Source organism: Ambystoma mexicanum, chromosome 1q (genome assembly GCF_040938575.1).
Source record: "Ambystoma mexicanum isolate Mex_15411 chromosome 1q, UKY_AmexF1_1, whole genome shotgun sequence".
Taxonomy (NCBI): domain Eukaryota; kingdom Metazoa; phylum Chordata; class Amphibia; order Caudata; family Ambystomatidae; genus Ambystoma; species Ambystoma mexicanum.
The window spans coordinates 1462331165-1462357750 of NC_090922.1; the positions used below are offsets into that span (position 1 = coordinate 1462331165).

Below are 26586 nucleotides of genomic sequence, written 5' to 3' on the forward strand. Positions count from 1 at the left end.
GGGTCTCATGATGGATAAAAGGAACATCATGTGACATGTTGTAATCGTTGAAAATTCAAATCTTTCTGCCTCCCGTTGCTCTTGTTGGTAAATCCACAGATTTTCTTGGGGGTGCAATGGGATACGTGGGGTCCTGATTGTTTCTCTTGCCTTCAAGATCTTGGCACTGAAGGCCTCCTGTCCTTTTAAGCAGTCACCATTTTGAAGGTTGAACCGGGGGCGATAATGCCTTGGGTTTTTCTTTAGATCTCAATTTCAAATAGCTTGAACATAGAGTTTGATACTTGGGCTATTTGCTTGTTATAGAGGTTTTTCTTGGATTCTGTGATGTTTTGTTTGTACCGTAATTCTGCCTCCTTCCACTTGTTCTTGTTCTCTGTGGTTGGCTGTTTTACCCATCTTAGTTCTAACTTTCTCTTCTGTCTTTTTAAGCTAGACAGTAGTGGGATAAACCATTTCTGATGCTTTGTATTTGCCCTGACTAGTTTCCAACTCGCAGAGCTGCCTGCTCAACCAGTTCTTGAACTGATGTTTATATGCCGAGACCAGGGTTTTGCAGGAATCGGCATCTGTTGTTTGTGTCATTATCCCATTCATGCACTGAGCTAACTCTAGAGAAAGGGATGGGTGAAAGACATTATTCAGGACTCACTTCGGATTATTTAAATACAAAGTAATGCCATTTGGCCTTCCTAGTGCTCCGCGAATTTCTAGACGTTTTTGTAGTAGTCTACATTGATGGCATCTTGATTTTTTCAAAAGAGCTATGCCAACATGAGGAAGATGTTCGTAAGATGTTAATCAAGTTGAAGGAAAATCATCTATTCGATAAGCTTGAAAATAGCCAGTTCCTGTCAGAACCTCCCCCTTTAATAGCTCTGGGGTGTATACAAGGTCCAGCATTTGAACACGTCGAGTAGATGACTATTTCTTCCTGCTGATGTACCCCTCAGGTGTACCAAAGGACAGACTGACAGATCTATTAACTGAAAGATGAGTTGGACGCTTCCGGGACACAACTGACTGCAATAAACAACACACAAAATCAGCACCAATTCGGAATACCTTAAAGAATACACAACAATGGCAGTCAAAAGGGCTAGCCCGTATGTTAATGTTATGTGAAATCAGAGAATCCCTTGGATGGTAACTTGGATATGGAATCCCAGCTCACAACCTGGAGCTAGCGTTACCCTGTAACCAGATAGTGCAGTTAGAAAAACAACGTGATAGCTATACCTAGTAAATTAACAAGAGTGTATGCTAAATGCTTACCAGAGAAAGTAGTCCAAACAGTTTGTAGGTGCGGCGGTCTGGCATTCTTTGTAGGAGTCGGTGCTTGATTTGAATTCAATAAGCTGCCCCTGAACCGACAGCACAAGGATGCCTAAGCACTTCCAAACGGTCTTCTTAGTAGCTCCCCTGACGGCACAAGGACGCCTACAAGTTCTAAGAATGGTGCTCTTGAGGAAGTCTCTAGTCCAAGCAAAAGACAACACAACAAACAAATCCAAAGCATAGCAACAAGGTCATCCTTATCAAGTTTTGTTGAAAATGAGCGGGCAGAAAATGATACAATCCACGAGACAAATGGGAAATCCAGGGCCAGTCCGAATCGGCATTATCCTTCGGCCGTGGTACAAGACGTGAAGCACAAGACAATCAGTAAGAATGTTCTGTGTCGAAATCCTAAATTTACTTAAACCAGGGGCAATGCGATGACAAATCCAGCAGGCAGGCAAAGAGGCAGAAAGAGTGTGAAATTAACCTAACACAGAGTAGCTACTGGGTAAATCAAAATTCAGAGGCACCGTGGCAAGGTCGGGCGTTACTTAAATGGAGAATCACCTGACCCTCAATCACCTGACCCTCAATACACGAACCTGCCGTCGCGGCGCACCAGGTGACAGTTGTGCCTGACGCCATTGTCGCCATGGCAATCCCCAACGCACACGAAAAGATGGGATTAGATGGGACAGCGCATGGGATTAGTACTGAAACGTAATTTGTTAGACAAAAAGCCCCTTTTACATGGTTTTAACAAGAACCGGGAATTGACAACTTTGGGAATTTCAGGAACTTTGGGAAACGAGGAAGGTCCATGTCCGTCAGTGCGACGTGACTTGCGCTTGACTAGTGCTGGTTTCCTGACAGCTCCACATGTCTCGGGTACAATTGTTGGGATTCGTCATCTCTCCCAACGGTCTGGAGATGGACTCAACTACAGTCAAGGCGGTAAAGGAGTGGCCAGCGCCCTCTAATGTGAAGGATATACAAAGTTTAATTGGATTTGCCGTTTCATCTGTGATTTATTGCATGCAAATTGTGGCCCCCCCATCACCCGACTATTAAAGAAAGGAGTGAAATTTGAGTGGAGGGATGAGGCAGAGAATGCTTTTTGTTTTCTGAAGGAGAAGCTAATCGCAGGACCAATTTTAGTCCATCCGGATGTAGAGCAGCCTTTCTTTATAGAGGCAGATGCCTCAGATGTTGCAATAGGCGCGGTTCTGTCTCAACGACATCGGAAGTCGGGGCAGCTTATCTGGTGGAGAAGAATTACACAATATCGGACAGAGAACTGTAAGCAATTAAGAAAGCATTTGCAGAATGAGACATTACCTTTTAGGAGCCAGACATCGAGTGACTGCTCGCCGATCATCAGAATTTGACATTTCTAAGTTCTGCGAAGACCTTGATGCCCAGACAGCTGCGTTTGTCTCCTTTTTTTGCTGAATATGACTGTGATCACTTGTAAACCTGTACAACTGAATGGGAAAACTGAGGCCTTAGCTACGTGTTATCCCGGAAGTTTGAAGAACGATCCCAGTACACCAATGCCGTTGTTAGTGTAAAATAACGTCATTGTTAGAAAAGTGCAGAAGATAAAAGATTTTTGCGAGTAAAGAACAAGTTACTTCTTACCTTGTAACGTTCTTTCGACGGGATGTTCCTCCGACGTATTCCTCATCTTAGATATATCCTTCCAGCTCTGCTGGCCTCGGAAAATGTTTTCAGTAGAGGGCGCTGCGCGTCGACGTCCCTCGAGTCGATGTCCCTCGACAGCCGCCATATTGACGCTCGACGTCATCCTGCCCATAAAGGCCGCGCGCAGCGTCCGTTGCTCAGTTCCGTTTTGAAGCCCACAGTATTACTGTTTGGACTAGACTAATCACCCTGAAGGAGCGTAAGCTGCAACAACAAGGGAAGTAGAACTGCGGGGATGGATGGGAGGGTCGATGAGGAATACGTCGGAGGAACATCCCGTCGAAAGAACGTTACAAGGTAAGAAGTAACTTGTTCTTCGAAGGGATTGTGTCCTCCGACGTATTCCTCATCTTAGATAGGCTCCCATAGCAGTATTCTATATTCGGAGGAGGGAGTACTGACTTCACGCTGTCTTCTATTGATGAATAGAATGTAGTACAGCCCTTCCAAACCTAGTCTCTTGACTAGAGGAGGAATCCAGATTGTAAAAACGTGAAAAGGTATGGACAGACGACCATGTGGCGGCCGCACAGATGTCTTTAACCGGCACGCCTCTTTTGAGGGCCGATGAAGCTGCAATACCTCTGGTCGAATGAGCCCTAAGGTTTTGAGGGGGCTCTTTCCCTGCCAGTTTATAACATTCCAGAATGGCTAGAATGATCCATCTGGAAATGGTCTGTTTAGTTATAGGTAACCCCAGCTTGTGACCTGCGTAACCTACAAATAGCTGGTCTGCCTGTCTTATCCTGGATAGTCTACTAATGTAAAAACTTAAAGCCCTCCTAGGGTCTAGTCTGTGTAACCTCTCTTCCTCTTTCCCCGGGTGAGGAGGAGGATAGAAAGATGGCAGGGTAATCTTCTGAGAGATACGGAACTCAGAAACTACCTTTGGGAGGAAATTAGGCTTCACTTGTAGGACAACCTTGTCTTTGTGAAAGATTGTATGAGGGGGTTTACAAGAAAGAGCTTGTAATTCGCTCACCCTTCTAGCAGATGTGAGTGCTGTTAATAAAACAGTCTTAAGGGTAAGGAATCTTAACGAACAAGAATGGAGAGGTTCGAAAGGTGTACCCATCAGGAAAGTTAGTACTAAGTTTAAATCCCATAGGGGAACTTGGAATGGTCTTCGGGGATAAACATTGGTTAACCCCTTTAGAAACTGTATTACCAAGGGTAATTTGAAATAGGATGGCTCCTCCGCAGTCCGCTTAAAGATAGATAGCGCTGCGAGATAGCCCTTAATGGTACCAACTTGAAGGCCTGAATTTGCCAAATATAGTAAGAAGGACAAAACCATTGGAGTACCACATGAAAATGGGTCGATATTCTGTTCTCTACACCAGCTGCAAAATCTGTTCCAACGGCAGCGGTATAAAGACTTAGTTGCTGGCCTCCTTGCCGAAAGCAACACCTCCATAACATCATCAGGGAGGTCCCAATCCTTGTACCTCAGCCGTTCAGAAGCCAAGCGTGTAGGTTGAGGGTTTTGATGTCCGGATGGAGAACCTGACCTCCCTTCTGAGAGAGAAGATTCTCTCTGAGCGGAAGTCGAATTGGAGGGCAGATGGACAAGTCTAGAAGGTCCGGGTACCACGTTCTCCTGGCCCAATCCGGGGCAATTAGGATCATGGTTCGCCGGAATCTTCTCAACCTCCTGATCATTTGAGGAATGACCAGGACCGGTGGGAACGCGTACAGAAGCGGAAACTCCCAGTCCACTATGAATGCGTCTCCCAGAGCTCCTCTCGGAGGAAATTCCCTTGAGCAGAACAGGTCGCATTTCCTGTTTAGGCTGGTGGCGAACAGGTCTACCTGAGGGGTTCCCCAAAGGGCGAAGATCTCTTGAAGGACTTCCTGAGCTAGTTCCCACTCGTGGGAGACTGTGTTCTGCCTGCTCAGAGCGTCCGCTGTCAAGTTCTTCTCTCCGGCTAGGTGAACTGCCGATAGAGAGATTCCTTCTTGGATTGCCCAAAACCAGAGCTGCATCGCCTCTCTGCACAGGGGTAGTGATCCTACGCCTCCTCTTTTGTTGAGGTAGTGCATGGCCACCGTGTTGTCCGTCATTATCGGGACGTTTTTCCCCTGTACAACCGGCAGGAAAGCCTTCAACGCAAGTCTGATGGCTCTCAGCTCTAACAGGTTGATGTGTAGTCTGGACTCCGATGGAGACCAACGACCGCTGATGGTCAAGTCGTTGGCGTGGGCTCCCCACCCCGTGAGTGAGGCATCCGTGACTACTGTTATCTCCGGCCAGGGTTGCCAAAACTGTTCTCCTTTCAGAATGTTCTCCTGACAGGTCCACCACTGAAGGTCTCGAGCCACCCTGCCGGGAACCTGAAGAAGATCTGTCATTCTCCCTGAGAATTGTGATCACTGAGTCCTCAGTGCCCACTGGAGGGATCTCATTCTCAGGCGAGCCTCTGGCACAAGGAAAATGCAGGATGCCATGAGGCCCAGCAACCTCAAAAAGTCGAAGGCTGGGAGATGTTGGGCATGTTGGAACTTGGTAACCATCTGTAGAATATCTTGAGCCCTCACCTCTGGTGGCGAGGCTTTTCCCAGGGAAGTGTCCAGGATCGCTCCTATGAACTGGAGTCTCTGCGATGGTATCATTTGAGACTTCTTTAAATTGAGGGAGAAGCCCAGTTTGTGAAGGGAGTAGCACACGTGATTTAGCTGGATATGAGCTTGCTCCGGAGAAACAGCCCTGATCAGCCAATCGTCCAGGTAGGGGTAGACGTGAATCCCTTCCCTCCTTAGACTTGCAGCCACTACCGACATTAACTTGGTGAAAACCCTCGGGGCGGAGGTCAGCCCAAATGGCAGTACTCGAAATTGATAGTGAGAGTTGCCAATTGCGAACCTCAGGTATTTCCTGTGTTTGAGATGGATAGGCACATGGAAATAAGCGTCCTGAAGGTCCAGAGATACCAACCAGTCCTGGAACTGAAGGGCCTGGAGGATCTGAGAAAGAGTGACCATCTTGAATTTGTCTTTTCTGAGGAATTTGTTCAATTCTCGCAAGTCCAAGATGGGTCTCAGTCCTCCGTCTTTCTTCGGAATGAGAAAGTAAGGGGAATACCAGCCCTTGTTCCTCTCCGCTACAGGTACCGGTTCTATGGCACCTTTCTCTAGCAGGTCTGAAATTTCCTGCAAGAGGAGCGGATCTGGAACTTTCTGAGAGCTGATCCCCGGTGGATGACTCTGAGGTGTACGTAGGAAAGGCAGGCAGTAACCTTGGCCGACTGTTTCCAATGCCCAAGCATCTGACGTGATAGCCTGCCATACCGTCAGATGTTGAGTCAACCTGCCTCCTACAGGTGTCCTGTGAGGGGAGTCCTCAGAGTGGTTTTGGGGCGGCTGATGCAGATGCCGATGGTAAAGAGGCACCTGCTGTTGCTGCGGCTTTAGAGTATCTACCCCGTCCACCTCGGGTAGTTCTTCTTTGACCCCTTTGAGTCGGTCGTCCTCTACCTCTTCCGAAAGAGGAGTAGAAGCGAAAGGACTTGCCCCTCGCAGAGGTTCCCGTGGGACGAAAAGGAGTCTGACGGATTGCAGCTCCTAGGGATTTTGCTGCTGTCTTTGAAGTTTGCAGTTTCTCTAAACTGTCATCCGCCTTTTTCCCGAACAAAGAAGAGCCATCAAATGGCATGTTCAAGAGCCTGGCTTGCACATCTGGGGCAAAACCCGACTTTCTCAACCAAGCGAACCGCCTGGTTGATGTACTTGCCGCCATTGCTCTGCTGATACTGTCAGCCGAATCAATGCCCGTCTGGAGGGATTCGCACATAGCGTCTTTACCGTCCTGTATAATATTCAGGAACGCATCCATTTCTTCTCCCTCCGGGATGCAGTCAGCCGCTGTAGAAGCACACTCCCAAAGTGTATGGCTGAACCTAGCAAGGGTGCAAGTAGCATTAACAGACTTTAACGCCATGCTACATGCTGAAAAGACTTTCTTTGCCATTTCATCATACTTTTTATCGTCCCTATCCTGTGGGACTGTAGGATAAGCCGTCTTGACATCGGTAGAGGATGCTGCTTGTACCACCAGACTTTCTGGGGATGGATGTTTAGACAAGAACTCTGGGTCTGTGGAAGATACCCTGTATTTTGCAGACAGTTTTTTATTTACTGCTGGTATTACATCTGGGGTTTCCCAGTTTGTCATGATCTTTCTCTGAAGAGCTTTATGAAAGGGCACCACTGGATCTTCTTGTGGGCCTTTATCAAGAATATCCGTGAGGTCATCTTGCTGAAAAGATTGTGAAGGTGTAGACCACCCCATGAACTCCGTAATCCTGGCCATTAAGGCTCTGTAGGGAGTTTCAGCATGCTCCCCCGGGTCTGGTTTAGCAAAATCCACCTCAGGGGAAGTGTCTAACCCACTTGCCTCATTTAAAGAATCATGAAGATCCTTTAATCTGCGCTCTTCAGAGGAAAATTCCTCTCTAACCGGGGTTACAGGTCCCTGTAACTCAAATGTGTCTTGTTCAGACAAATCACCCTCTTCTAAAATTGAGGATATAGTTCTCAATTGTTCTGAACTCATAAAGGGAGTAAATCCCATTTCCAAGGCAGAGGGTGCCGACGTTGTCATAATTGGCCTCGAGAGTGTCGATGTCGTCGACGTCGAAGGCTTCGAGCGTGGCGTCGAAAACAGAGGTGGAGGCCTCGAGGACCTCGACAGAATTGGAATTCTACTCGACACTATCGACGCCATCGACGCCGAGGGCCTGGGGATCGTCACTGGATGTGTGGACATCGTGACTTTTCTCGGCGTCGACGCCGGTGTCGAGTCGACAGACCCGTGTGTCGAAGGTCTCCTCGACAACGGCGTCGAAGACATCGACGGAACCGTCGTCGACGGCGTCGACGGAATCTTCGAGGAAGGTTTGGAGGTCATAGTCCTACTCGAGGGTTCGAGACGCACTCGAGAGGTTTCTTTCGCCGGGTACTGCGACTCGCTGTGTTTTTGACCTTCGGGTCTTTCGACCAGAGCATCGCTCTCGGCAGTCTTCGAGGGGGTCAAGGCCGCGTTCTCGAAGACACTCATCATATTTTTTCTGAATTCCTCCCATTCAGCCCGGGAACTATGTTTCGTGGGGCAAGGGATTCTTTTTGGCGAAACAGAGGAAGAGGAAGACGGAGAAGGAGATCTTCGACGTCTCCTCTTCGAGTGTTTCGATCTCGAGGAGTGAAGAGACCCACTCCGAGACCTGGAGCGTGAATGGTGACGAGGAGACGAATGTCTCGACTTCGTCGACGAAGAAGAAGCTTTAAAAGTCTTACCTTTCTCCAGCTTCCCCCTACGCTCCTTCAGGGCCTTAGCTGTCATGGACATACAGTCCTCGCACTCCGAACAATGGTGTTCGACTCCCAAGCACCACAGACAATTTCTGTGAGGATCGGTCAACGACATCTTTTTTCCACAATCTCGACATTTTTTGAAGCCGGATCGAGGAGTTGTCGGTTCCGACGAGGAAGCCATCGAGTACGGTATCGAATAACTCGAGGTAAATAGTATTTATTAAACTAATAACTGAGCAACGGTATTCCGAGGCACCAAGTAGCGCGGAAAAACAGAACTGAGCGGCCTTTATGGGCAGGATGACGTCGAGGGTCAATACGGCGGCTGTCGAGGGACATCGACTCGAGGGACGTCGACGCGCAGCGCCCTCTACTGAAAAAATTTTCCGAGGCCAGCAGAGCTGGAAGGATATATCTAAGATGAGGAATACGTCGGAGGACACAATCCATTCGAAATCAATAGCAGATGTCGGCAGAACAGCTTCTAGAATCGGAGGAAAAGGATCCAGTACGATAGATTAAGCAAGGACTGCCTAATGTAGATGCAAGATTGTACCTGCCGTCTGAGGATTTACGTGTGGAAGCCCACGGAGGTCTTGTCATGATTCGCCACTAGCCGGAAATCCACGATTTAGGAAGACTCTTAAATTGCTATGAAGAGAATTTTGGCAGAACGGTATGCGGAAAGACACGCAGAATTGCATAAACACTTGTGAAGTTTGTGCCTGAGCAAAGTTGGATCACCAGAAACCAACTGGTTTGCTAGTGCCTCACCCTTGGCACATGGTTGCCATTGACCATATTGTGGATCAGCCTCCTTACAAGGATTGTTCAACCATGTTGGTAGTGGCTGGTCATTTTTTTTCCAATCGTGGGGTCGCAATGGCTACTTCCTTGGCACAAGCCTTCTTGCAGAATTTTGCAAAACTTCATGGGTTGCCTAGTCAGGTGATTTCAGATCAGGGAACTCAACTTGTCTCTAACTTCTGGCAAGCTTTCTGCAAAGAACTGATGTTTGGGATACATTTAATCACCAGCTACCACCACCCTGAGGCTAATGGTGAAACAGAGAGTGAACCAGGAGCTAGGAAAATACATACACTTATGTGGGAGCAGGTCAAGGTTGGCTGGAGTTGCTATGGTTAGCAGAATTCTGTTATAATAACATGGCAAAGGATTCAACTTGCATGTCCCCATTTTTTTGTGAGTCAGGGTTTCATCCGAGGTTTGTGAAGGGTGTGGTTTTGGAAGAGGTAGTAGTTCCTTATGTAAAGAGTAGAATTCAAGCTATAGATCAGAATTTGGAGAGGGTGGTACAAGCTTGAAGGAGGAGTAAGTTAAGTTATAAAAGATTTGCTGACCGGCGATGCAGAATTGCTCATCAATATCTGGTTGGCGAATTCATGTGGTTATCAACCAAGAACAATGCATTAATCGGAAAGAACAAGTTTAGTCCTCGCTACATCAGACCATTTGAGATTGAACAGGTCATCTCACCCATCTCCGTTAAGTTGAAATTGCTGCATGGTTTAAAGGTGTATCCCACTTTCCATGTAAATCTTCTAAAGGCATGTAGGGAAGAGACAAGATTGCAGGGGGTACCTGGTCCAGTGTTTTCTGATGATGAAAATGAATATGAAGTACAGGGCATATTAGATTCTAGAGTAGTGGATGGAAAGTTCCAGTATATGGTGGATTGGAATGGGTATGGACCAGAGGAAATGTCATGGGAAGGTGTTGCAAACGTACATGCCCCCAGGGTGGCCAGACAATTCCATTGCCTTAGGCCTGAAAAACAAGGCACTGGGACAGGGCATTATTGAAGGGAGGGAGAGGGAGGGGGGATTTGAGGCAGTACTGTCAGGGTTCCCTGCAATCTACTGGCTAGGAAAAGGGTCAGGGAGCTCAACTGAGAAGTAAGGCCCTAGGGGGGTGTGGCTCATTGAGTATGTTGTTTTGTTTGTTTGGGAAACGGTATACTTGGCAAGCATTTATGGTTAACATTCCTTTTAGGAGACTAAAGTGTTCCCAGTGCAAGATGGAAGAGGTGACACTCAGCGCTGATTGGCTGGGTGGCTCCTGTGAGGTAGTGTGAACATTGCTAAGGATTCTAAACTGCCTTTCAGTGAGCTAACCACAGAGCAGGTCACAGCAGTTCGAGCTCCTGAGAGTTAACTACAGAAAACCTCAGAAAATAATCAGAAGCATTCTCAAGTCATCTTCTGGCAGAGCAGTTACTTCAAGAAAGCCAGTGACTCCAGCAGGAAGGAAAGATACTTGTGAAACTGTTAATAGTTTTCTAAAATAAAACAATAATTAAGACAAAGCATACTGTTGTAAATATTGAAGCTGTGTTATGTGCAGAAATAAAAGCTATCCAATCTTTTGGGCAAGCGGAAAGGAGCTTGATCAGATTTCAAGAACAGCAACAAAGCCACTTTAACTTTGGCATGCATAACCCACACTAATTAACATGCAGGCTTAATTATTGGCGTTGACGCATGAAAGCGTTATTCTGAAGCATTTGTCTACAGCTATAATGAACTGTATTTGTTTGAAGTCACAGCGAAGGAGTGAAGGCCTTCAGAGAAAAGGACCTTATCATGAGCTTAACGTGACGCACGTATCATCCAGTGAGCTGAAGCCGAGGTGATTTTGATCAGCCTTTCCGAATGTAGCATTCAGATTACCGATTAGCGCAGTCAGGGTTTATTAAATACATTGCATGTTCCGAAAAAAGCAAGTGGGGAAATCGCATTGCATTCAGTGCGAGTAAGAAGCTTTGCCTTTACTGCATGTATAATAGTTTACTTTTAGAAGAGACTTCGACTTTTTACCTCCAAAAGGTGAAAGCATTCAGTTTTCTTTTCAAGAACTGCAAATTAACAAAAGTCAAGACACAGTTTTCTGAGAGCAAGAAGAGAACAAGCAGACTTGCTTAGTATTAAAGTAGTGCTTCACTCCAAGTGGTATAGAGTGACATTTGTCAGCAGAATAGTGTCCTCTCGGAAGCAAAGGCTAACAGTACAGTAAAGATCACAGAATTAATTCATGTAGTTTGGCAGCTGGGTAGACACAGTGGGGGAGAAAGGAATTCATGATTTTACATGTTTAAGGTCAGACGTTCTGGTTTCCATCAGAGAATATTCAAGGAGACCAGGGCGACTAGCAGAGGCTGGAGGTTTTATTTTATCCACTTCCCCTTTCTTTTCGGGCTTGCCTGCTCAGAAATGTGTTATAGAAAGTTGTTTGGTGAGCGAGCCTAGGGGTCTGGAGGGCTATCGTCCACACCTGCAGGAATAAGCAGCTGGGACCTGATATCAAGAGCGTAAACCAAGCAGTTGGGATAATGCATTGAAAGTATGGGACACGCAACCATACGAGAGCCAGATAATAAGAGAGCCTGGGACCCTGAGAGCAAAAGGGACGGACAAGAAAGAAACATATACTTGGCAGGAGAGTATGCCAAGCTGGTATAATAAATCACTGCTAGTCTGGGACCTGACACCCATATGAAAGGCTAAGAATAAGGTGAAACTCATCCAAGAAAATAAGGGGTCTGGGCCCAAGGAAATAAAAGGAAGAGATTTGAAAAGTCTATCAGTTATGATTCTCTGGTGTATGTTTGGCAGGAGATCAGACCAGAAATAAGCCCTCCATGAACAAAGAAGAGGGGTTCACGGGAAACCTGGGAACTCTTGTTGTGCATCATTTGAAACGTTCGGAAAGTCCAGGGAAGTGGAGACAAGTCCCCTGGCAGAGTGAACATTGGGCCTCATTCTGACCCTGCCGGTATATCCTGGCGGTAGAGCTGCCAGGATACCAGCAAGTAGTACTTACCTTTAGCAGCACTCAGCCTGGCCCCATTGCCGCCGGATTACGAATGCCGGCGGGACAGTGTTCATCCCCATTCATGTAGTTCCATAGGGTGCCAAGAGGGATTAGCAGTTATTACCGCCACCGGCAATGATGGCTTTTATTGCTGGTAGGGCGCCTGGCTAACCTCCAGAATTTAGCTGGAGGTAATCCAGGTGTCCCACCGGCAAAGCCGCAGTCGAGCGGACCGGTAAAGTGCCGGTATCCACAAATACCAGCACTTTTTTACCAGACGGACCGACTTGGAATGAGGCCCATTGTGTTGTAACCTCTGAATGCCTAAAAGTAACCAGAGTCCGAAAAATACTTCCCAAGTCCTAAAGACTCTTTCTGTTGTGGTTTTCTGCAAAGTCAAGAAAAACGGCAAAGTAGGAGATGATCTCCTAACTTGTGAAGTAGAACAAGAAGGAATCCAGGTGAAAGAGCTAATCCCTGGTCATTGGAACGTTGCATTTTGGAAAAAGAACATTTTGTTTTGTTTTTACGGACAACCTGAGACATTGGGATCTTTTCATTGGCAAAGAATTTTCATCGTCACTTTAGTTAAGAATATAGCATCCTTGCGCATTAGATTTAGTTAATAGTGAAAGGGTCAGAATCAGGGTTTATGGACATAACAGTGACTGACTGTTTATTTAGACTTCTTCAATTCAACTTTAGTTACAAAATATTTGTCAGGATGCTTTCTTTGGGCTTCTGCTTACCTCTTCACAACCACACTTCTACCATTGGTGCCATAGAACAGTCAACTTTGTACCACAGAACGTCAATACTTCATATTGTGGAAGTGCTGTGGGAAGCGCTTGTGTCGCCGGGGGTCTTCCCCATAGCCGCCCTGTTGGACGACCTTCCGAGGTCGGGGACTTGCGCTCGGCTGTCTTTCGACGCCATATTGCCCTCGCCGTCCGAAAGCACGGCGTCGCTGCCATCGCTGAAGGCGCCCTCCGCTGCCATGGCCTCTTGACGCCTGGCGTGGTGGGCCCAACGCTTGATCCAACGGTCCTTAAGTGTTTTGGGTTTAAACCTACTACACGCTCTGCAGTTCGCCTCGGGGTGGTCCCTCGGCAAGCAGAGATTGCACGTGGCGTGCCTGTCGACCCAAGGGTATTTGCGGTTGCACTTGGGGCAGAATTGGAAAGGGGTACCCTCCATACGCACCTTGTGGCAGCGGGCTTGTAAGTGTAGGAATATATAAGAATGTACCTATATACCAAAAGAGTGTAGAGTATGTCCACCCCCCACTCTCCCTACTTGCCGGGCCGAGGCCAGAGGCCTTCCTAGGCCGAAATCCGTCGTGCAGCTGTCGACGGTCGAATTCTTCTCCGGGCCGGCGTCGAGTGTGGAAGTTCGGTGACTCGACGTTGGGGTGGAGAAATGGGTAAATTTAACAATATTTAGCAAAAGTATGGCTAAGGCCAGGGAACTCCGCGAAATGCTTCCGACCAGTATGGCGGAAAAAAACAATCTGAGGGTCCTATATGCGTGAGGGATCATGGGTACAGTGGACGTCACACTAGGGATAGTATTACTGACACGCCCTGTGTCGACGCCCTTTTTCGGGTTTCGAAAAACAAACTGTAATACTCCGCAGCTTCCACTAGATGTCGGCCTATGCACAGCATGTGATCTAAGCAGATTCCACAAGCCTCAGAAATATATATATGTATGGGGTGGGTTTAGGGTAATAAATAATATAATGGGATTGGGTAGGGGGTTGCAGGTTTTTTTGGATTGAGTGGGGGGTTGCGGGTCGGGGTGTTTTCCCCCTGTATATATGTCCTAATTGACCTTCATTTCACAATCAATTGTGCAGAAGGTCAATTCTTCCGCAATCAATTGTGAAAAAGTCAATTAGCATACATCCTATTCCCCACGATACACTGGAGACTCATCGGCAGAATACGCTGAGGGCATAAATTGGGCTACAGAACTCAATCAAGTTTTGGGAAAAGCTACCCATCTCAGTGATGGGCAGGATTGTGCTGCTGAAAAGACCGCCATCCCACGCCTGCTGTATCATTTAGTAAATATCCCGTACCTCATACCAAAGTCCTTCTTCAGGGAACTAAACTCGACGATAGGCAGTTTTATACGGGGATTGGGCGGCGTAGAGTAGCCCTGGATATTTTCTGAAGAAACTATGTGGACAGAGGAGTGCGCTTCCTGCATTTTGAGCTATATTATCTGGTGGGACAGCTGCAACATGTGGCGAGGTGGGTGGCAGATATAGAAACAGTAGAATTTACGGTGCTTGGTGCAAAAGTAGCTCCCTACCTGCTGATGGAAGTGTTGTGGTTGGGGAAGGAGAGGATTGGGGACCCCCTTCGGTTCTTAGTTAGGCAGGTAGATCTGGGCTAGGACCAGGGCGCTAGTACAATTACAGGGACCCTACTCTCCCCATATAACCCTAGCAGCAAAATATGGTGAGAATGCCGTAGGGTTAGCACAGGTTGGGTCGCAATGGGAGAGTTAAGGGGTAGTGACAGTTTGGGACCTGCTCTTGTCGGATGGGCTCTTAAATTCCAGGAGTTAGAGGGAGAGTTTGGTGTGCAGAGAGGACAGACCCTACCATATTCCAGAATAATACATGAGGAGAGGATGAGATGGGCGGAGGGAGGGCGGAGGGAGGGCACAAGGTGTCCCGACTGTATCAAGGGTTACTGCAGGCAACACTCAAGGAGAGCACCAAAGGGAAGAGAAAATGGGAGTCAGACGTGGGCAGAGAGCTATCGGAATCAGAATAGGCCAGGGTGCTTTTATACCTGAAAAAAGTTGAGGAATGCCAGGTTAAAACTGACCCAGTGTTACACTCTCCGGAGGAGAGGGGGGGTGTCTAGGGTGTGAGGTAGGTGGGGTAGGAATGATGCATATGTTCTGGATGTGTTCAGTGATACAGGGGTTTTGACAGAAAATGGAATCGAGGCTCAGGAATGGAAGGAAAACTAAATATGTATGGATGCCTGAGGTCTGCTTACTTGAAGTGTTTCGCGCATCCCGAGAAGACCAAGCCAGAACATAGAATGGTAGACCTAGCCTGGTATCTGGCGAAAAGAAGGATCGCTGTGGCATGGAAATCAGGAGATGGTCCACATATTTAGGGCTGGTGGGAGGACTTATGGTGCTAGACTATGGCCGGAGACACAGTCAGGTATGAAGCCATGCAGGTGAGAAGGAAAGCTCAGAGAACGTGACAGCCTGGAACACCTTTGTGCAAGCAAAGTTTAGCTCCACTGATGATAAACTCCCCTGAACTCCTGATAAAGGCGTGGCAGGATGGAGGAGGTGAGGGATCCCGGAGTGAGGTTTGAGAAGCATGGGATGTAGGATGTTTTGAGACTAATGGAGGGTGAGGGAAGGACTTTGGTGGACTTTCTAAGGACTGAAGCTGTGGGTTTACTCGTTTAGTTGGGGTGGCGTTGATGGGTTGGGAATTGGGGGAGGGAAGGGAAAGGTACACAAAGAAAAATGTGCCTTGCGAATTGGGATGCGTACTGTTATGTAACATGTCTGAGAATCTTCAATAAAAAAATGAAACAAAAAATAAAGAAGGAATCCTACGCTTGGTAGAGAAGTGTGTCAAGTTGGTGGGATAAAGAACTGCTAATCTGAGGAGCATGTTCTTGTGAATTATCCAGTGACATTTACCTAATGAAATACAGGGCTCAGAAGCCCATAAGGAAGAAAAGTTGAACAAGAAGGAGCCTAAGGGAAAGGAGCACAACCCTAACCTTGGAGTGTTACATTTGTGAACATTGTGTTTTTCATCACTTTTGAATACCCAAAGGACTTGGAACTTTTCTGTTGGTTGGAATGAACACTTTATTTTTGGTAGAGATCATCCTTGCACAGTTGGTTTACTTAAGTTGTTAGTGCTGAGATCAGAAGTAGGTTGGTGGGGCATTAAAGGGACAGACTAGTTTTGGAAATCCTGACAATTTAGGTAGGGAAATCCCTCCGTTTTAGGAACAGAGAAAGGCCTTTGTCCAACCCTTTCTTGATTAACAAAGGTTTGTAGCCAGAAATATGCCTCCATTATGTCCGAGCCTTACTACTTCACCTTTACACACCTCAATTAGAGCACACCATTCTTATCCGCCAAAAGACAAGTATCACCAGCCAATGGCTAGTGATGAGTGCACATTTTCCACCTTGGAACACGGATGTTAGGAAGTGAAGGGACAGAGTGGGTGCATCTACCTGCACAAATGATAGTGAACCTGTACATAGGTGAAAGGTGCTACAGCACATTGCGTGTGGTGCACACTGCAAATGTGCTAGTGGGGTGATGAGGAAAATGCTACAACACCACACTGCCAGTGCTTGAATAGATTGGGACGGACACGGTTTTACAAGGCACATGTACAATTAAAGGTTAAAACAGCTACACAGAATGGCACAGTAAAAACATGCACCTATTGGTGGCAGTGAGTAAAACTTTATAGGAGACCGTGCACATGCACACAGAATGACGCGATTATTTCTATAGTAGCTCACAGTACACATGTGCAGAGGGGATGGGGGGAGAGAGAGAGGGCTCTTGTAGCGAGCTACCTGAACTCGCCATTCTGATATGTGGATGCAGTCAGTCACCATGGACTGGGCTAATCCGGCTACTACCTGGTGTTCGGCCCAGATGGTTGATGAGGAGGGGTACCACAAGCTTGCTACCCCCTCATGGGGCACAGTACATCCTTTCCCAAGAAAGACCCTCAGTTTGTGTATATAAAGACTCAAGTACCGTAAGACAACTGCACACAGCCTAATAAGCCCCAATAACAGTAGAGCTAATCATCAACACAGTAGGGAGCTTTATGAACACCTCTGCAGAAGTTGGGAAACCGCAGAAGTCGCATTTGCTGCACACTGTAACACAAAGTGCATCCAATGTAATCAGAAGACCGGCGTACCTTTACTCCTAGCGCTGCATATCAGAACACAGAGAGGAGATCTTACAGAAAGACATGAACCTGTTTCCTGCAAGAGAAATTAATCCAAGATGTGCCGCACACTGCAGCGCCTTTCAAGCCTTGAAGACCTGGGGGATGGCCAGTTAGACCATCAGGTAATTAAAATAATATTTGACTTGACTAATGATAGTATAATAAGTGTAATTAGAGGTCGCCAAGAGAATAACCAATTACAAAATAGAATTAAAAATAGAAATTGTGAATAACCAAAGGAGGTAACAATCAATCAACGACCCTCATAAGCGATTCCACCACATTATTGAACAGACAGAGAAGGACCCTGGAAAAATGGGAATAGTCTCGCTGGATGCCATTAAGGCCTTCGACTCTGTGAGGTGGCCGTGGTTGCTAGCGGCTCTGAAAGAATATGGGATGGGGCCGGGGTACCTGAGGTGGGTCAAAATGGTATATAGCTCCCCAATCGCCAGGGTTAAAACTGGCACAATAATCTCAGACAAATGGCAACTTACTAAGGGCACTAGACAGGGCTGCCCCTGGTCGCCCATGCTGTACATTCTCGCTCTGGAACCACTGGAAATCTGCCTCAGACAACAGTATTGGGAGATGGGGATCCTCACGTACCCCGATGACATACTGCTATACTTGCGCTTCCCAGAAGAAAACCTACAATATGTCCTGGAGGTGATGGAATGCTATGCCACCCTCTCGGGCATAGCGGTAAACCCCAAGAAATCAAGCATGTTCCCTTTGGGGAGATACAGGTGGACCCCGCATAGGAACCTACCGGTCTTGCCTATACCCTGGCAGACCGGGACATTCCGATACTTGGGAATCGACAAATATCACACGGCCGAGGATGAACACAAATACAATACGGAAAGGGCAGTGGAAGGCATTAAGAATAGCATGGGGTTTTGGTCCAGGAACCCCTGGCCATAGTGGGTAGGGCGGCTTTGATTAAGATGGTGGTCCTGCCGAGATTGCTAAATTATTTTACGAACATCCTGCACATGCTCCACAAACGTTTTTTTGCGAAACTCCACGGCTTATGCAGGGGCTTTATATGGCATAACTCCAGGAATAGGGTGGCCCCTTGGAAGTTACAAAACTCGTGTGACAGGGGGGGTATAAACCTACCGAACTTCGAGTTATACTACCTGGCGGGACAGCTCCAGTATGTGGCCAGGTGGTTGTCCGAAGAAGAGACGGCCAAAGCCAGGCTATTATACAAGAACACCGCCCCCTTTTTTCTAAGAGAGGTGGTGTGGTTGCCTAAATCAAAGTTTCAAGGAAGGGCGAGACTGCTGGAACTGGGCTAGGAAATATGGAGCAAAGCATGGCAAATAGTGGGAAACCCGACCCCATGCTCCCTGCAGGTGCCGCTAGTGGCGCTATGTGGGGAGGACTTACAAATGATAAAAGGAATCCGTAGATACTGGGAACCGATGGGCCTTGCGACCCTCGGAGATATATGGCAAGAGGGGGAGGCACTAGACTTCCAGAGATTAATGGAGGACACTGGGGTGCACAAGGCCAATATATTACTTATACAAGAATTATCAAATGGGTGCGAGAAAGATGACCTGAGGCAGTGCTAGCGGAGCAACCCGATACGGTCATTGAGACGATGTACGATATCTCGGAGGGTGGGCACGAAATATCCCGCATATACGAACTATTGATGACTAGGGTGGGCAAGGAATTGCTCCAACTGAGGCGGGACTGGGAGGAGGAGGTGGGAGAACCTATGCTGGATGGACAATGGGATAGGGCTCAAAAGGTACCACGAGAAGGTGTCGGCAGATCCAGTTATATGTTACTCATAGGGCATATATGACCCATAGAAAAATTGCCAGGTTTGGAAGTTCAGTGACACAGAAATGCCCAAGGTGCAGGGAGGTGGAAGCTGGGATGATACATATGTTTTGGGCTTGTCAGGAGGTGGGTAGACTCTGGACAGAGGTTAAGCTACGCCTAGCCGAAAAAGGGATCACACTGGAGGTGGAGTCAGTTGGGGCATGCATGCTGGGGGGTTTTGCCAGACCATGCAACCTGAAGCACATTAGTAAGATGAAAGACCTGGCCTACATCCTGGCCAAACGGAGAATCGCAATGGGCTGGAAGGCAGCCCAACGACCCAGAATAGAGACGTGGTGGGCTGACCTCCTGAAGTGGGCAGATGCAGAAACGGCAGCTTGGTATTAAGCAATCAGTAGAGGAGGGGATGAGGACGCGGGACCCCTGATAGTGTGGAGGCAACTGGTGTCCACGATGGTGGGCCCCTCCCAGGCCGATCTTAGTGAAGACGATATGAGGGGGGATTAATGAGGGAGACAAGCCCGGAGATACGTAAGCTGGTGGAATTGAAGCAGGGGCTCGAGTTAAGGGGCGGGAGGGGGGGAGAACTGTGACGCACAACACAACATGTGAATATAATGATGTAAAGCTCATATGCGAATGTCCTCAATGTTTGGAGTGTTAATAAAAATAATAAAAATTGTTTTAAGAAAAAAACTTAATCAACGACCCTCAAACCAGGGTGTATAAAAGGGCTGGGGAAAGGTCAGTCTGGATGAAAATCCCAGTGGAAGCAGACAAACAAAATACTGCTTCATTGATCAAAGGAAAGCGTACTGGAGAAAGAAAAGCCAACACACTGGAAGCCTGGAGAAATACTGAGCTCTGGAAAAACCTCAAGGAAAACGTTTCCTGGAGGTATGGGCAGAGATTCTGGGAGCTGCTAAGAACTGGAGGCCTCAAGTAGTATGGATCGCCCAAAGGAGTACACAATGCCCACTTCAAACTACAGTAGAATTGGCAAGCTAAAATCCAACGCTCATCACCAGCAACTCTTTGGTGAGAAGCAAAACCTGAAAGTGTGGCCGGAGGGTGACATTATGTCAACTGTTTGACAAGGACTCAGAGAGAGAAAACACACATTTTAACTGCTTAGAATCCTGATAAAAGCAATCGCCATGAGGGACCTGTTGTACATCCTGAGAAAGCCAGGGATCGGGGGTTCTGTTGTGAATCCTAAGAAATGCCAAGGTACAAGGAGGATCTACTGAGAAACTAGAGAACACTAAAGTTCAGGAATCGGCTGATGGGAGTTTTGAGGAACTGCAGCTCCAGGAATGGCCCGTCCTGAATCCAAAACAGCCAAGATCGAAGATTCTTTTGAGAATCCTGAAAACTCAACGCAAGGAAAAGCCTACACAAAGATTACCTGGACCTGTGGAGATTTGTGATGCAGAAGGAGTATTCCTGGGAAAGGTCCTAAAGTCCAGAGGTGAAAGTGGAGAGGTTGAAGGAGAAGTCCACACCGTGTTGCTCCAGAAGCAGCCACCCCAGGAACAATACTTTGGCTTTGATTCTTTTGGTAATTACCGTAGGAATTGACTATTTTAAGAGGAGGTTAGAAATCTCTTGTGCTGGCCAAAGTTCAGAACACTTATGCAAAAGAGTAGTTTGGGGGAATCGGGACTCATCAAGACTATGTTGAAATCATTTAGTTGGCACTTTGATTAAGACTGTTTTGCAGGCCAGGGTGTTTCAGGAAGGGCAAGGACTATTAAGATTAGGATGTTTGTTTTACCCCATCAGTGACATTGTTTTATTAGAAGTCCCTTATTATTTAAAACCCTTTAGTACGAATAGGTGTTTCACGCTACCCATTCCTTACTGACAACGAGAACAAACATCTACTTGTTGCAACTCTAGGTTTATATCACTGCTCAGCCTACCACACACTATAGTGCACATATACACAGAGATATGATGGGTGAAATGCGGTACATGACTGCTTAGTGGGAGCGGGGGTATAGCAACATAGGTAACACTGTGCTTAAGAAAAGTAAGATATTACAGGTATATGCACTATAGCCCAACAAGGCCCTCACTTGACAATTGTCCCCTTCTTCATGTGGAGGCGTATCCAGTGCTGGCCCTGGGAACCGTCACTCTCCCAGTAGGTGTCTGTGTTGTTGTCTGTCAAACACCAAACATTGGACTCTTCCTAAAAGAGAGAAAGGAAATTGTTCAGTCAGGAATTAAAAGTACTGGGAGGGATCAATTTGTCAGTGTGTCTGTGGAAGCTTTGGTACATCTCAGAGCTAGAAGGTGCCTTTCAATATCCCAGTGTACCTTGCAGCATTGTGTTGTTCTGGGTTACTGAGATCCAAAAACTTGAAATTAGGCGCTGGACAGTGGTTCATTAATATCCAATGAGTATCAATTTCCACACATGTTAGGTGTTTGCAACATTTGTTGATTTATTTTTCCTTCAGTGAGCTCAGACCAGGAGACTACACGGACACTCACCCGAGAGTAAGAGGCGTCACCCTCTACCATTGCTGAACATAAGAATTTCAATTCCAACCATCCGGCAATACGCTTACCCTACATTTGCATTGAGAAAGACCTCAAAGGTTGAAACACATGTCGGCACTAATGGAATAAAAGAATATCACATACTCTGTACCACATATGAAGTTTTAGCAAAGAATATGTTGGTCACAAGAGTGACACCCAATGTGTGAATTACTGAAGGAAAAATAAAATCAACAAATGTTGCAAACACCTAAGGTGTGTGGAAACTGATACTCATTGGATATTAAGGAACCACTGTCCAGCGCCTAATTTCAAGTTTTTGATCTCAGTAACCCAGAACAACCCTTGCAAACATTGGGACCTTAGGAGCTTGGTGCCTCCGAGATCCACCTGATAGGCGGCAGGCAACGTAAAGAAGATAGCAACGCAGACATTAGCGCAAGACCCACAGTCCTAGCAAGCTCTCAAACCACTTTAACTACCTTGCAGGCATGTTTACTGTACTTACACTCTTGTGGTGGGGGTCCCTATAAACACCAAGTGTGCTCATTATAAAGACTGGAGGGGATTGGGGAGTATCTGCACTACTACCCACTATTATGGCTTGGGGTAGTGCCCCATCCAAGGCTCTCAACTGGTAAACGTGGTGAGCAACCAGGGCTGTGACTCAAGGGAGGTGATTCAGGCTGGTTCGTAGGTACAGTGAATCCCCAAGACCCCACAAAAGTATGTCCACACAATATGAAAGGTGCTACCCTAGTTCTTTTATTAACCAACATAAATGTTATGTGGATATTTACAAATAAGTAAGACTCATTTTGTACTCCGGAATCTAATCAAATGGTCAACTCAATACGACGTACATTACTCACCGTAATCCAATTTCTGGAGCTTGTATCTGCTTAGATTCACATGCTGTGTATATATACCTACATAAGTGGTAATCGGGTAGAATCTTTATTTCGAAGAACGGAAAGGGACACCATGAGGGAGCATGAAGAGAATGCGTGAGCGAGTACAGAAGAAAAGAAGGTGTAAGATATCTATGTTCCTTCAACTCCAAGAGGGGAGGAAGTGTGGGCACATGTGAATCTAAGCAGATACAAGCGCCAGAAATAAGATTACGGTGAGTAATGTATGTATTCTGATGCTTGTGAATCTGCTTAGAATCACACGCTGTGCATAGACTAGCTAGCAGTACCAGGACATGGTGGTGGGATGTGGGCAGTAACGGCAGCAAAGAGAAGTCTTAACACCATCTGACGCACATCAGAATCAGTCCTAGAATGTGTATCTAAGCAGTAACACTGAATAAAGGTGTGTACAGAACTTCAGGTAGGTGCTTTGCAAATAGAATTTAGTTGGACATTTGCAATGAAAGCTATAGTAGCTCCTGTGCCTCGAGTAGAATGTGCTGTAGGAGTAAAGGGTCAATCTCTGTTGGACACCGATTAACGCATCTGGATACATTTAACGATCCATTTAGAGATTGCGGATTAGAGACAGGGTCCCATTTGCTACCCGCAGCAACAGAGACGAAGAATTGATCTGTCTTTCTGAGTGGTTTTGTATTAAGGTAATACATCACTGCTCTCCTAACATCCAGTGTATGGAGGCTCCTTTCAGCTGAGTGAGTGGGATGCTGAAAGAAAGTTGGAAGGTCAATGGATTGATGTACATGGAATTTGGAAATTAATTTAGGTGCAAGGTGCAAAACATGGGTCTGTGCGGAAATCCACACTGTCCTTGTGAATAGTAACAAATGGGTCTTGTACTGAGAGAGCATGTAGTTCACTAACTCTCCTAATGGAAGTAATAGCCATAGGTTTAGTTAAGACCACATTCAAGTCCCATCTGGGAGTTGGATTAGAAATAGATGGGTGGGGTAGGGGGGGGGGCTGCTCGAGCGCAGCCCCAAGATGGCTGCTCATATGTGAGCTCTGCGACCCAGCCGCACAGCCTGCTTAAAATCTGACACCCCATAGCTTATTATTCCCTAGAAAATCCTGGGTGGAGAGGCTTAAGACGTGGGGTGACGAAACCTGTGCCGTTTCTGAGAGGAGAGGGCAGCTGACTAGGGTGGACGACCAACGCAACTGGGGTCTTGTGGAGGGGAGCCGGCTGACATGCGGCATGAGCGTTGGTTGTACACAGCCCAACACCTGCTGTGACTGTAGTGGGCCTGGCTGGGCCCCTCAGCGAGCCGGGGACCAGCCAAGCCCTCTCCCCTTCTGCGTGGTGCACTGGTGTCGGGCGCAGCAGCGTGCAGAGAGGAAACTGAAGAAGCTCTTGGGGAACCGGCGTTGTGGAGGGTGGTGAGTCCGACGAGACTCCTAACTTGAGAAGTGTGACATTGGCAGTGAAGCACGACTACAGGAGGCGCATCGGGAAATGAATGGGTCTCCCGGGAAGCCGGAAAAGGATATACCAGAGACAGTGAACTGCAGAGCACCTACAGTAAGGTTCCATTGCAGTGGTGGAGGTTGCTGCACGAGTGAATGCGGTCACTGCTGCGCTGCTGGGTCATATGCGTTGGCTGCACTGCCGGGAGGAGCCGCTGCTCCAGAGACTAGCAGATTAAGTCATGGCCAATTTGCAATTCTGGAAGTACCTTTGCCTGCAATACCGTGCCTACGGTGTTGTGTAGCCTGGTCCTGTGCCCGCTGTCCCCCAGTGGTGAGGGATGTACCTGGGAGGGGGAAGGCCCCCGATAAACAATCAAGACACTGTGCACAGTTGAATCGCGCACTGCCCCCCTTTGCTGGTCCATTGAGCTCTGCCAGGAGTGCAAAACCGTAGGAGAATCATAATTGGGTGGGACACTGTACTTTGACACCCAGGCTATGCTTCTGAAAATAACTGAATATACAACAAAAAATGTGGTAAGCACCATGGGGAGAGTCTGTGGTTGTGTAGCCCCTAACACCACAGACACCACGGGGAGAGGCAAGCTCCGAGAACCTGTGGCTCTGAAATGTAGGGAGCGTTGATTGGCTGATCATGTGAATCGGGCAAAGGGAGGGAACATCCAGCTCCTCGGAGGGGCTTGGATAGATTGCTGCCACAATACATTGACAGACTTGCAGCCGGTACCAGCTCCCGAGTGAAGGAGACTATCCTGCAGGTGGGAACAGTGGTGGTGGAGAACCGGTTGGCAGGCTGCCTGTCTACAATGGGGAAACATGATACGACACAGTCAAAGCTGCCATTTGGTACCCCATCACAAGCTAAAGGGGTGGCCTGTGGAACACAGGAGGTGCCGGATCATATGATGGATCCTTTGCCTGATACCCTCAGAGATATGAAATGTATTCTTACTCAATTGCAAAGCGGCATCCCCTCCCTGGATAGTAAAATGGATACGCTCACAGGTAAAGTCAACCATATGCAAGTCCACCTCAATAGGCATGGTGACCGGCTAGATGAAGCAGAGCAGTGTCTGTCCATGGTCGAGGACGAGTCCTCAGCAGCAACTAGGGAGATGGTGCAACTGCGGAAGGCGGTTAAGAAATTACAAGATAAACAGGACGACCTGGAATCACAATCCCGTAGAAATAACCTTTGCATAATTGGGTTCCTAGAAGCGGCAGACAAGGCCCCCATGGAACAAATGGTTGAGGCATTAATAGGGGAAACACTCCGAGAGGTGAGCTTTTCCTTTGCCTTTGTGGTCGAAAGGGCTCACTGTATGCCTGGTGGGCATCCTCCCAAATCTGGGGGCGCCACCTAGGTCTTTCATTGCTAGACTCCTTAACTACCGGGACAGGGACCATGTGGTACAGAGATAAAGAGAATTGCCCTTGACTACCAGGGATGCCAGATTCACATTTTCCCTGATTTTTCAAATAAGGTACAGCTGTACCGGAAATATTTCCTAGAAGTTAAGAGGAGGCTCAGAGACAAAGGATTAAAGTATGCCATGCTGACCCCGGCACGTCTGCGAGTGGAACTCAAAGGGAAGGCACTGATTTTTCAAACCCAAGAAAGCAAGTGACTTCCTAGTGTTGGACATGGATCTGAGTCAGTAGGTGGCAGAACTCATCTGGAAGGGGGCTGCCAAGAGCCCCAGAGTGAATATGGTTCTCTGGGAAGGCCTTTCCGCTCTACTGTATGTGCTACAAGGTGTACCCTTTTCTACGAAAGGTGATCAGTGTGGGGGTGACTCATGGAGACTATTGCAGGCTGGGGTGGCTAAGCCTCGACAGGCTCCCAAGCTCTAACTCATTGGTTTATTTATGGAGGGTCATTACTGGCGAATTGTGGTTGTCAGTGGTAGTGGGTGGAACTGGGTTGTTTTGGTTACAAGTTCTGTTTGGTTTGGCTTGGGTTGGGTTTAACGGCATGCAGTTAACTAAGTGCTATTTGCTGACATGTGGTCGATCTCTTCTTTGGCGAGGTCTGTGGCAACACAAGGTGAGGTGGAGGGTGAACTGTGTGGAGCGATGCAAAAACCGTGGCTCCTGGTTGCGCCAATATTTAATTAAAAGGTGGCATGTCTTCTAATAGAGTTCAGTGCATGATGTGGAATGGAAGAGGCTTAAATTGCCCCTCCAATGCACAGAAAGTCCTGCTATCTATGCAAATACACCATGTTGATATTGCTTTTTTGCAAGAGACCCACCTTTCACCGGCAAACGAGGCAGACTTTGCTATGGCTTGGGACTGCTATAGGTACTTCTCCTATTCGAGGTATTCACAGGCGTTTGTATAATTGTCATGGGGATGGTTTGGTTTCGCTATACTGAGGTGGTTAAGGATGCAGAGGGGAGGGTTCTGGTACTTTCTGGGGTAATACAGGGGAGGGAACTCACATTTGTAAATTTTTATGGCCCCAATACGGACTCCACTGACCCATTGAGTTCATAGAATTGCATTTACGTAGGAACTTTTAAGAGTGATCTGCTGGGCTGACTTTAAAACAGTGTTGGATTGTACGCTCGCCAGGTTTGGAGCCCCCCCCCCTTTAGAAGCGTACCAAAATCCTCTTGAGAAATTGAGGCAGATTTGCGCGAACAAAGGATTGGTGGCCATTTGGAGGTTCGCCATGGTATGGGAGGAAGATGCACCTTTAGGGTCTTCTGTACATGGTTCAACCTCTAAATTAGATTTTTTCCTGGCCTCTGATGGGGTCTCTGGGTGGTTCTCTGTTAGTGAGATA

The 26586-nt window shown here is 47.3% G+C and overlaps 1 protein-coding gene across 1 annotated transcript in view; it reads right to left on the bottom strand.

Annotated features, from left to right (window-relative positions):
• Positions 1-26586, bottom strand: part of HECTD3 (HECT domain E3 ubiquitin protein ligase 3) — a 623726-nt gene that overhangs the window by 415521 nt on the left and 181619 nt on the right. The window contains exon 5 of the mRNA XM_069642356.1: positions 20999-21114. Within this exon, the coding sequence (XP_069498457.1) occupies positions 20999-21114 (116 nt within the window). The remainder of the gene's footprint in view (positions 1-20998; positions 21115-26586) is intronic.